Here is a 12,870-nt window from a genome sequence, read left to right as displayed (position 1 = left end):
ATCTAGGTTAACCTCAATTCCTCACACTTTTCCTCTCCCATTTAATCTGTTGCCAAAGCCTGTCCATTTTACCTTTGTAACATCTCTCAATAATGTTAGCCTTTTTGCTCTTCTTTGTGTAGGATACTCCATCATCTCCTGATTCCAGCATTTTCACTGGCTGGCTCCTTGCCTAGAATTCTCTCCCCCACCCTCATTTCCACCTCTTCTCTTCACCTTGCTTCCTTCAATTCTTACTTAATCTCTCCCCAGCTGTAGAAATCCTTTCCCAATCCTCTATAGTTTTAGTTCCTTCCTTTTGCTCATTTTTAGTAGCCTTGTTTGTGGCTTTGTTTGCTCAGAGTTGTTTGCATTTGTCTTCTATTATATTGTGAGTTCCTTGAACAGTATCTGTCGTTTGCCTTTATCTATCTATAATTTAGTACGATACTTGTTTTACATAATGTTCAATAAATATTTAGTGACTGCATTCCTCTACCCAAAGTACCGATTTTTATTCTGAATTTGTCTACTCTACCACCTCTATTAATTGCACGTTGCTTCCAGGATATAATCCTAGAGGAAATAATGTAATTTTCCCTTCTTCACTCAAGTAGACAAAATCTGACCCTTCTTCTAAGTATATTCGAAGCACAAAAGTTTCCTAAGGACATAGAAAGATAATTAAGTCCCAGCCCTCTTGTTTATCAGTCAGTACTTATCAGATCAAACTTTCTGCTTCAAATGACTAGTTTTCTTGCTTATCCTTAAAACTTGTCGTTCCCATTTTTACCCCTGTACCTATTCTTACTCTATTCCCTCCCCCTAGTTTTGTCCTTGTCCAAATTCAAATTAACTTTCCTTTCGTCCTGTTTTAAAGTCTTCCTGTTCCCCTCCTTCATGAATCTTGTCTTTTCTTATATACCTAGTACTTTCATATATGCAGCTTTTTTATTTAGTAGTTTTAATACCAAATACTTTTGGGATGAATAAATTTCTATTTGAGTTGCAAAATATGTATATCTTGAGTGGGAAACCCACTAGAGCATGCTAGCAGAGTCCAATTTAGTGAGAATTTAAGATTTCTTGTGACAGCAGAGGAGAGCCATACTGAGAGATTTTTGTAAAAGCATATTTGTTAGCGTCACGATAATTGTATAAGTATGTATGCATAAGTATGGATTTAACCTATTTCTACCATGTTTTTTTTTTTTAAAGTATTTTTGTTATTGGAAAAAAATGTTAACTTTTTAACTATATCTTCAGCCTCTTCAGTCAAAACCTATTGGAGGCTACTAAGTCTTCCAAAATAGACTATTTTAGTCCTGACTGCAGTCTAGGAGGGCAGGAAAATGTCATTGAGGAGTTTGAATAATGAGAAAAAACCCAGAAGGAGAGGTATTAAGTTGGAGGGTACAAGAAAAAGAAGAAAAAGTTTGAATGATGGAACAAACATTAGCACTTTTTGTCTTGGGTATCACCAGATTACTTCCCAGTTTCTTAGTAGAACTCATAAAATCAGAAAGAGGAATATCCCTTTCAATAATAAGGAAAATTCCATACAATATATGGCAAATTTCTTTGCCATCTGGTGTATGGCTCTCTTTGTTTTACTTTTTTCTTATTTTTCTCTCATCTCAAAATTTTCTCTAGGGAAATATTCCTATTAATGAACTTATGGTGGAGGGTTACATCTCTTTGCCTTGCAAGACTTCTGCCTGTTGAGGTTTTTTGAAAATCATGACTGAACATAATATTTTTGAATACTTTTTAAACTTACAATGTCTCATTTGGTCTTGCAGCTTTTCACTAGCTCTGTGCAGATGAATTCCACAGATTACATCAGTAATACAAAAGTAAGTTTTAGTTAATATTGCTCAGGACCCATAGCTGTAAAAAAAATTCTGAAATAATAATCTGATAACTAGTAAGCAGTGAAATTGTTACTATCATTAAAAAAAAGCATTTTGTTTTCTAATAAAATATAATTCTAATGAAGATATTAAAAGTTCTGGGTAAAAACTTTTAGGGATGATTGTTCCTTTGGAACTTATGTGATAAATATAAATATGAAAATATAGTTAGATATTGGACAATCTCCTAATTAAATTTGGTATTGTAAAGGAGAAGCTTTGAAAAAGCTTCACATATACCACAGATGTAAATATATACTTTCCATACTTATGAACAATTTCTGGGTAGAGAGGTGCATGAAGTACTATTTTGAGTCAGAAGACTTAGCTCCAGCACCTAAGCAATCCTTGGCAAGAAATTTATTATCTCTGATCCTCAGTTTATTCATCTGTAAAATGATATCTAAACTGCTTTACAGAATTATTGGCAGGAAAGTACTTTTTAAACTTGTGGCACAATATAAGCGTTATAAATATGTTTTTCTGGAAACCATGTTCCTTCATAATTCCTTTTATTACTGTGCTAGATTTCCTAACAGCATATGTGAAAAGTGTCAATAATTTGAACTGACATGGAGATATAATAAGCAGGTTTAAATTAATGAAATCAGAATTGTAGACTGTTTAGGGAAACTAACTTTAATATAATAACTTCTACTGAGCTAACAGTATAATTAAAAAGAGGTTTTTGAGTGACCAGATGAGGATGATTTTTAATTACCATATTATGGTCATAAGGATCTGGTATGATGGCACATGCTTGTAAGTTCCTGCTGTTGAGGGAGGCTGAGGCTGGTGGATTGCTTGAATTTAGGAGTTTTGAGCTATAAGAGGATTAAAGTCAATTGGTTATACTCACTTAAGTTTAGCACCAACATAGTGAGTTCCTGGATGCAGAGTTCCAGGAGAAAAGACTGGAGAAGATTAAAGCCTCCATGTGGGTTAGGTCATGAATGAGAATGGAAAACTAGTCTTAAATAATACTCAAAGGTTCATAAGTTTTTAGAGCTGGAAGAGATCTTAGAAGGATAATCCAATCAAGGTCTCTTTCATTTTGGAAATGAGGAAATTGGAGCTCAAGAACAAAACAGATTTCCCCAAAGTCACAGAAGTCATAAGTAATAGCCTGTATTTAAATTCATATCTTCAGATTCTGTATTTAGTATTTTTTACACCATACAATCTCAAAAATATCCCTCTTTTTGATTTTTATCTTACTTTGTTTTAGCAATATATTTTTAAAGTTATAAAATAAATGAGAATTTCTGAGAATTATTACATATTCCAAATTATTTTTTATTATTTTATTTATTTTTATTCTAACACTTAATGGTCTAGGGATGAGCAAGGAAAAGCATACTAAAGTAATTTTTATCGTGTGAATGTTGGCATGTATGTGTACAGTTATATTGGCTGTCTGGATCTTCACAGAAATAACTACTGTTGATCTTTTTCAAAATTAAATACCAACAAAACAGTTTTACTCTGTTATATGTAAATATATTTTGTGTATAAAGTGTATAACTGATAATTTATGTTAGAGTCTCCATGGCCCTTCAACCACATTATGAATATGTTCTTATGTTACTTAGTCATATGATTTCATTTCTGGAAGGGACCTTTTTACATGTGTATTTAATATATGTGCTTCTCCTTTTGATTCTTTACTACTTCTATCTTATATAAATTATCCATTTAGCCCAGGTTCTCACATTTCTAAGATTGAGAAACTTATCACAAAACTCCAGGAACTCTGAAAGTTGATTAGCCAGTTTCCTGTAATTCCGCTGAACAATATTTGATTTACTGTGGTTTTTCACTTGGGATAGTAAGTATAGTTAATGAAAAATAACAGTATTGAGCAAAAATAGAGCAGATCCAAAATGCTTTGCAACAAATATTTAATAAGAACACATTTAAAAATATTAATTTTCTTTTGTATATATAATCATAAATGAAAAGAATACATTCTATTTATTTTGGATTTAGAATAATAATGTCAAACTTATCTAGCATGTAGAACTCTTGAGGCAACCCATTTTTTTCTTCAAAAGTACTTCTAAAAAAAAATATCAACTTTCAAAGTTTAAGTACTTTTGTAGCACAAGGAAAAAAAAAAAAAACCAACTTGAAGTTAGGAGTATTTAAAGATATGAATGGTCCATTTACTGTCCAGGACATAAATATACATTTCTCATTAGTGGGTATAAAAGCTGTACTACAGGCCATGCTGAAAAGTTGAAGAAAAAGAGATCATCTTGGCAGATAGAAAATGGCAAAATGAATAGTGAGTAGTAGATAAAATGACATTGTGTGACAAAGAAAGAAAACCATTCTGCAAAGGCTCAGACAGCTCTATTGTACCTCAGCCTCCAAGATTATCCTTTAAGTAATTGTTCATGATGATCATTTCAAGTTAATCAAAAACGGAACTCTTACTTTATTGTCTCATCTTGACATGGAAACGGCCCTGAGTTTTCAAAAGTTGTGCTATACAGTATGATTTCTGGCAGGTACTTCCAAGGGAGAAGGACTCAGTTCAGAGGGGCTAATCATCAGATTGCCTGGTATTTGATGCATTTTGCATCAACAGTAACTTTCAAATTGTCTACCAAGCTCTAGAAGAGTTTGTGATTTGTGTATGTGTAGGTAATGACCAAACTCTTTATTTCTCTTAAATATTAAAGCTATGTAACCATATTGAAAATATTTCCAAAGTAAAAAGGTTTAAGATGTTTTAAAAAATTAAACTTTTTTTCTGGAGTTAATTTAAAAATCTTAGTCATTGAGTATTTCTTCCCACTTTAAAATCTCCCATTGTCCAATTGGTTGGCGAGCTTCATTAATTCCTTCTCTTCAATGACTCCTGTTTCCATTAATTTTTTTTATTGCTAGTTGCTTTTATATTATCTTAATTTCCTAAAGCTTTGCCTTTATCCTGCTTTCCTTATAACACAATAGAGAGAAAGCAGGGATGGTGAGGGGAAGCATTTCAGCAAGACTACACAGCCTATCACCTAGATCAGTATAGATAAGTGTTCCACCTCTGAAAAAGGGGGTGGAAAGTATATTTTCTCCTGTTTTCTTGGGCGGCAAGCTTTCGACTTTTTTTCTGGAGTTTTATTGCTGTCATTTTAGTTCATTCCTTCATTAACTCTCACATACATACCAACTTGATTTTTCCAAAGCACAGCTATGATCATCATTCCTAATTAAATATTTAAAGTGGCTCATCATTGCCTAGTAAATTGTATCCAAATTCCTTAGCTAGTATTCAGGTCTTTTTATAATATCTATTTTTATTGCAACTCACAGTTGTGTTCCCTTTTAAAATGGACCTTCCTCCAAATCTATATTTTATTAAGACTAGATTCAGTTCAGGTATTACTGTTTCTTTGAAGTCTTCTCTAGTGTTAGTTACTCTGTTATTCCTTTCCCATTTAAAAATGATATTTTCTTTCTTTGAATTTTCATAGTCCTTCCTTTTTACCTTCTTTTTTGACCTTATAGTATACTATATATTAGAATTATTTGTATGTCTTCTCTCTGTCCAACTAGATTGTAAACTCAGACATATCTCCAGCTTCATATTTCCTCGCCTTTATGTACAATAAAGAATTTGGACTAGATATTTGTTAAATTTCAGGCCCCTTCTAGTACTTACCATTCTAGAACTGTTATTTGTATTTTTTTCTATCAACATTTAATGTATAGGTAAGTTTTCAAGAACACCCCCCAAAAAAGATGCATATTGTGTAATATTTGACGATGTTGGGTTTTTTCCCCAGTTGGAAAATAAAGGATCAGAAACTAATAAGAATAATGAAGTTCAACCAACTTCAGAAGATGGAAGAAATTCTAAGCCTAAATCAGGTATGTTTTTAAAGATACATCATTGAGGTGTGTGTTGTTTTTTGTTTTAAATCTTGTTGGTACTATTTTTTTTAACACCACAATTATCAGAAATCCTCACATTTATGACCTCCACCCTCCTTCCTAGCCAATCTTCCATTAATTAGCAAAATTATTTTAGAGTGACAGCAGTAAGAGAGAATTGCAATAATGCTTTGTTTAAAGTCCAGAGCTGAGAAAAGTTTTCATTGAGTGGAGTGGAGTGGAGAGAATTCATAAGTCTAGATAGAAAGGACTTGTATTAACCCTGTGGTTTTTATAAATGAGGAAAGTGAGAATCAAGGAGTCTGCCCCTCTAGGGTCACACAGGTGACAGATAACAAAGACAGGATGTCACCAGACTCTCTTGACATTCACTTTTCTCTTTATCACATGGTCTCTTTGGGTGTTAAATTCAAAAAGTAATAGGGACCACTAAGTGATATATAAAGTTCTTTGACTATACATATAGACTTAACAAAACCATATATTAACATTATCTATGTTCTATTTTATTTTTACTCAATTTATTAAATATTTCCCAGTCATAGCTTAATTGGGTTCAGACTGCAATCAGAGGGTTGTTAGGTCCAACTTGATACCTCTGCTTTACAAGATAATCGAGAGGTCAAGCTTGATAGCTTGAGAGGATATTCCAAGTATAGGACATACTATGAAGTGTACATAGAATTTAGATTACGTGTTGAAATGCTGGGTTTTGTCAACTAGTTGAATTTGGAGGGTGAGAGAAGAGTTGAGTCTAGGTTGAGAGCCAGGTTGATTGATTTGGGTGGTGGTATATTTGATGGTAATGGGGAAGTTGAGAAGGGGGAGCATTAGGGGCAGGGAAGTGAATTCATCTTGAACATGTTGAATTTACTATTTCCAAAGAAATATGAATGCTAATGGCTGTGTAGTTTATTAACAGTTTAACAACTAATAATACAAAGATATTTAAATATTAGAGGGTCACTAGGTGGCTCAAAGGATATATCAAGTGCTGCGCCTGATGTCAGGAAGATGCAAATCTGGCCTCAGGCACCAATTCATGTCACCTGGGCACCAATTCATGTCACCTGGGCACCAATTCATGTCACCTGGGCAAATCACTTAACCCTGTTTGTCCCACTTTTCTCATCTGTGAAATAGACTGAAAAAGGAAATAGCAAATCATCCCATTATTGTTTGCCAAGAAGACTCCAGATGGGGTCATGGAGAGTTAGATATAATTGAAACGACTGAATAACAACAAATTTAAATATTTCAACCTATATGAGAGAGAGAAAGATTACAATCAGAGGCACCTCTAAATAGCAGTTGCAACTCTAGACTTCTTAACTATGGAAACAGTTCTATCACTTGGTTCTCTCAGGATAGCATTATCTCAGGAAATAACTCTTTCAGCCTTTTTTCAGGAATAATGAACTTAGAGTCTCTCAGGAAAAAATCTTTTTAGTCCTTTCTCTGTGCCTCTTACAGTCTCTCTGGTCATAACAGTTAACCCTTATCCCAACAGTTAAGTCTCTGACAGTTAAACTGTCTCTTGTCTTTAGATTATTTTTCCTCTTGAAGATAGAGTAACAATCTATAGTCTCTGTGGACTGTGGTCTGTAGAAGCTGGGGTTACTTAACAGTTTGTGATATTCTTTTTCCCTATAGAGACTGGCATGAACTGCATGAATACACTCACTGAGAAATAGAGTGGTAAAATTCAGAGAACACCTGGATTCTGTGGCCCACTCTATTTTTTAATTTTATAGTTTTTCTGTGTTGCCTTTGGTTTTGTATAAATTGATCTTGAGAGTATTCTGTCCCTCTTTTTAGATAAGCAGCTCATCCAGTACACAGCTTTTCCTCTCCTTGCATTTCTTGACGGGAGCCCATCCTCCACTGTGGAAAATGGGAGTGCAACTTCAGAAGCTGCATCTTCTTTAGACAAACCCTTGGGGGTTGATGAGCTTCTGGATAGTAGCCTGGACCCGGAACCGACCCAAAGTAAGCTTGTTCGACTGGAACCGTTGACTGAAGCTGAAGCTAGTGAAGCCACACTATTCTATTTATGTGAACTAGCCCCTGCCCCACTGGACAGTGACATGCCACTCTTAGATAATTGACTCCCCAAGAAAGTGGACTCTTATATGTATATATTCATCAAAATGATGAACTATTTATTTAAAGTATCATTTGGTACTCTTTTGTTTTGTAAATGGCTTTGTTTTGTGTATTCAGATACTGTGGAATCTAAAGCACCTTCCTAGTCCCTACCCCAAGTCTGTAACCACACACTGATCACTCTTGCAAAGCTTTCAAATGTTACTCAGCTATGTACTTCTATAAGACTTCCTGAATATTGTTGGCAAATCCTTAATTTGGATTCAAATTGCCATTCTTTCTTCAATTGCAGTGGTATTTGTTGATTTTTGTTTTTGTGTACATGCCCTTTTTACCCTAATCTAATTAAACCTTCATTTGTTCCTTTGTTGTAATTTGTTTTACTTGTTTGATGCTATCTGATTGCCTTGAGTGTAACACACTAGTGCTGAAGATGGTATTCTGAATGCTTTCTCTGTTGCAGTTAACTTTTATTAAAATTTTTACACTTGGCTTTTCAAAACTGGGAACATAAAAGTGCCTGGATCTAGTGGTTTTATTGGTCTCCCTTGGTTCTGAGAGGTATTTCTCTGCACCACACCAGAATAATGAAATGGGCATGATTTTTCCTGCCCCTGAAACCTTCCCAGTCTAGTTTAGGTTATGGAGATCATCTCTGCCCTCTGAGTTGGACTGGAATGTCAAATAAAAAGGTTTTTCAGTTTGCTTGTGTTTTGGATTTTTTTTTGTCCTTTTTTTTTTTTTTTTTTTTTTTTTTTTAAGCGATACTCAAGTTAAAATAAATCCAGTAGATACTTAGATCTCATTTCTGCTCTGCTGTCTTTTTGTGTATGGGTTCATTTGGTTTTTGGAGGGTGATGGATGGGGCACAGATAGGGGGAGAAAGCTAACTATCACACTAAATTCTAAAGAATTTTACTTTCTTTTTTTAAAACTATATATACTTTTTCTTGTCCTTCTTTCTCTTAATCCCGTACTGTTTTTGAATTTTAGCATATAGTAACTTAGAAGTTTTAATTTACAAGTTAAGTTTTTATATAAATGAGGCAAAAGAATTGGCAAAGTATCATCCTAATGTTATGTTTGCTGACGTTAACTATTGGTAGTGATAGATGATTACATTTATGGGATACATTTTTTGTTGTTAAATTTTGTGTGTGTAAGAGAGACACAGATGGACAGAGAGGAGAGGAGGGGAGAGAGAGAAAAGCTTCTATTCAAAATGAAAATGTCAGCTTACCATTTCTTCTTTGCTAGAGCTTTATACAATACAGTGCAACAAATACTTTGTCTAGGCATGAAAAAAGTAGTAGCCCTCAGTTTATATTACTCTTAGTAACAGCTAACATACTCTTTAAAATTTTTATAAATGCTTTTCTTTCTTAAACAATCTTGTGAGGTAAATACAACCAGGTCCTTTTATAACCCAGATGTGTTTTACTTGCTGCAGTTGGGCAAGTTTTAATATTGTCCTATGCTATAATATTTGATGCTTCATTGCTATGATAAATGTACTTGGGGACACCAGCATTCATCACACCCTTAGTTGCCAGTGTCCAGAGCAGTAGAATCCAACATTCATATTCTATTGCAGTGTGTGCAACTCTGTTGGGTAGCCACATTCTTTGAATGTTAAATGTTCATTTGCCAAAAACACTTATTTTATAGGGAATTCATAAAGGGCAAGTGCTCATGGAGTGGTCAGAAAAAGCAATACAAGGACACTGAAGGGTCTCTCAGCGTTAGAATTGATTGCATAACAGGGGAGACACTGGCACAGGACTGCCCAGCCTGGCATGCCCTTATCAATCAGAGAAGATGCGTGCTGTGTTCTAAGAGCAAAGCAGAACTGAAGTAACTCAGAAGAAATGCACAATGCAGTTAGAGGTGTTCTGAAGCCAAGATTAATCGTACATAAGCTGTTTGTCCTTCATTCTCAAAGAGGACCCTGACGTGCAAGTGAACTGCATCTAAATGAGGTCACCAACCTGTTTTATTCCTCTGGAGCCATCTGGGTCTGGTGGCAAAATAAAGATTATTACAATTGGTGACGGTCCTGGACGTAGTGGGACACTTGGGCCTTGTTAAAGTAACAGTCTTCTAAGTTTGAGACAATTTCCGCATTGTGATTTAAAGCTATATGGCCTTCTACCTTGTCCAAAAAAAAAAAGACAAATGTAATTCATTTGCATGTCATACCATCACCTCCCACCTCCATAATGTCCTGGTCTTGGAGAACAAAGGATAAACAGCATCTGTGAGCAGGGACTCAACTAGAGGAGGTCAGTTGGACAACACAGCTGTTGGACAACACAGCTCTTTATCTTTTCATTTCTTTTCTCTTTTTTTCCCCCTTTCTCTTCCCTTTGTCCAGATAAGGTGTTATACTAGATAGGGCAGGTGCTCTGCCCAAAGGAATATAAAGTTTGATCACTGAAATCTTGCTAGGTATGTTGGGATTTATGGGCCAAGACCATATTCAACCTTTATCAGTCTGGCTCTCATTGATTAACAATAGGTCCCAGGCCAAGCCCCACCTGGTCATTGTTTGGGCCCTTACTGGCTCAGAGTGAAGGTAAATAACAATTGTTTCACTTTTTCTGATCTATATCTTGCCAAGGGACTCAATGTCTTCAGAGAAGAGAAGCTGGTAACTTCTTCCTTCCTCACTTGTATGCAATTCTCTTGGCACCATCTCCCTGATGTCATGGTCCTCTTCAAAAATGAAGGACAAAAAACTGAGTAGATTTAAGCTTAGTTTAGATGCATGTAGTTTTATTTTCACACACGATAGGAATATTGGACTGATTTGATTCCTTCACATCTATACTAGGCCATATTTTCTGATTTCAGAGCTGCCTATGTATAATTGAACTTTTTTAGCCGTCACTTTCATTTACTAACATATCTTCATCTCCCTTTTCCCCCAGAACGTTCTTGTAGCAAAGTGCAATTAACAAAACTCATTGTCTAAGTTTTATAGCATATGCCTCATTCCATATCTGTTCTCTGCCACCTCACCTGAGAGAATTCATCAAATCGTCACTTTAGAGCTTGGAAGGGCACCTTAGGGGTCCCAAACCCAAGAGAGATGAGGTCATGGAGTAAAATAGAATAGAATGTGGCCTAGGACAAAGTCCTGAAGGTATACCAGTTAGGGACAATGGAAGATAAATCAGCACAGGGTCCTAGAATGACCACATATGTAGAAGGGAGAAACTGGTATGCAAATCCAAGAAGATAGTAGCTAGCTAGCACTTTTATTGCTTTTATTTTTTTTTAAGAATGTTCAATAGAAGGTGGTCAAAAGTATCACATAAAGATGAATTGAATCCCCAAAATATATTGTTTCACAAGGTGTCTCAAAAGAATTTGTAGGTTTAGACCTTATCCAAATCAAGAGGCAAAAGATTTTATGCTTCTGGCAGCAGGCTAATTTCCAGGAGTTTTAGTGATTAACAAGGGGGAAGATGCCATAAGGTGGTGTTAAAGTTTTTGAAACAGCAACAGCATAAAGCTGGATAAATTCCTAAATAAGTTAGCAGGGCTTATGCTATTCACTGGCCAGCTAAGTTTCAAAAATGGAGTTAGCCATTGTGACATTTAGTAAGCTGGCTACCAGTAGGTTCTTTTATAGAAGAAAAATGATGTTTGCTGACAAACTTGGCCTTCTGATTGGATATAGGGATTGTGGGGTCATAATAATTTTGTCAAAGCAAGGAATTTGACAAAGAATTCAACAAGGGCCTACTGCAATAAAGGATCACTTAAAGATAACTTTGATTTTCACATGTGTCCCCATTGGAGGCATTTGACAAGGTGGCTGAAAACATCATGCAAAAACAAATCATTGTTTCATTCCACTGGTTACTGGGGAAGTTCAAGAGCATTGTGCATTATCCAAAACCTGGGAAAGCATGCCATCGTAAAGTTGATACATTATACTGATGAACTTCTCTGGGCAATCAAATTTTGATATAATTTTCCCTAAATGCTCACAACTGACAGTATCAAAAGGCTTGGGTCAAATCTACAAATATTGCATGCAGATCTGTTCTGCTCCTGGCACTTTTCATAGACTTGTCAGACAATAAACACCACAAACTACTTTTCGGTTCCTTCTGAAGCCATTCTGGCTCTCAGGTAGATGACCTTTTTCCAGGTATAGAGTGAGCTTAAAAAAGAGCTAGCAATGACTAAAAGAGACCACCTGTGATTGTCACAGGACAATCTAGTTCTTTTATCTTTATAAAGGTGGACAACGGAGACATCTTGACCTCTCATGGTAGTTGTTACTGCACTGATGGCAAATTCAACTTGCAAAGTCAAAACTGAAGTGGAGGGAGTGTAGGTATATCATTTTTTATATGCTGATGATTGTGCACTTGATGCAGCCTCTGAAGCTGAGATTATATATGGATCAATTCTCAGAGCCGTGCTTATTTTGGCCTAATGATTAACACCAAGAAAATACAGGTCCTCCATCAGCCAACATCATACCATCCACATGTGGAACCATCATTTAACAATAGTTTTGAATGATATAGATAATTATCTAGCCCACTTACCTCGGCAGTATACTTTCTAGGACTGTCCACATTGATAATAAAGTTGACAAACATAATCATCTGCAAACAAAAATGCCTGTGAAACCTGGACAGTGTATCAGTACCATGCCACTAAACTGAATCATTTCCATTTGAATTGTCTTAGAAGATTCTGCAAATGACCTGGCAGGATAGGATACCAAACACTGAAGTTTTAGAGAGATGGGATGAAAAATTAGGACTGCCAGTGATTTCAGAGTTTATCATTTTAGTGGACCATTTGTGGGTGATGTCAAGATCAAGAGATGTGACCATCTCTTGAGTATAACAGAAATAGAGGAAGAGATCATGATAGGAGAAAAAATGAGGAATTGTGAACTTGGTTGCGTGAGAGTTACATCGACCTTTATATTGAAGTTCCTCCCTTA

The 12,870-nt window shown here is 35.4% G+C and overlaps 1 protein-coding gene across 2 annotated transcripts in view; it reads left to right on the top strand.

Annotated features, from left to right (window-relative positions):
- Positions 1–8,598, top strand: part of HSF2 (heat shock transcription factor 2) — a 38,144-nt gene extending 29,546 nt beyond the window's left edge. Inside the window, exons 11-13 of one of the 2 annotated variants that reach the window (XM_074309978.1) lie at positions 1,782–1,835; positions 5,681–5,765; positions 7,608–8,598. In XM_074309978.1, coding sequence (XP_074166079.1) covers positions 1,782–1,835; positions 5,681–5,765; positions 7,608–7,897 — 429 coding nt within the window. In that variant the 3' untranslated portion in view covers positions 7,898–8,598. The remainder of the gene's footprint in view (positions 1–1,781; positions 1,836–5,680; positions 5,766–7,607) is intronic. The other variant, XM_074309979.1, reaches the window with a different exon arrangement.
- The last annotated feature ends 4,272 nt before the right edge of the window (positions 8,599–12,870 follow it).

Source organism: Sminthopsis crassicaudata, chromosome 4, assembly GCF_048593235.1.
Source record: "Sminthopsis crassicaudata isolate SCR6 chromosome 4, ASM4859323v1, whole genome shotgun sequence".
Classification (NCBI taxonomy): domain Eukaryota; kingdom Metazoa; phylum Chordata; class Mammalia; order Dasyuromorphia; family Dasyuridae; genus Sminthopsis; species Sminthopsis crassicaudata.
Note: the sequence above shows the minus strand (reverse complement) of the source record. Positions and strands in the feature narration are given on the sequence as shown.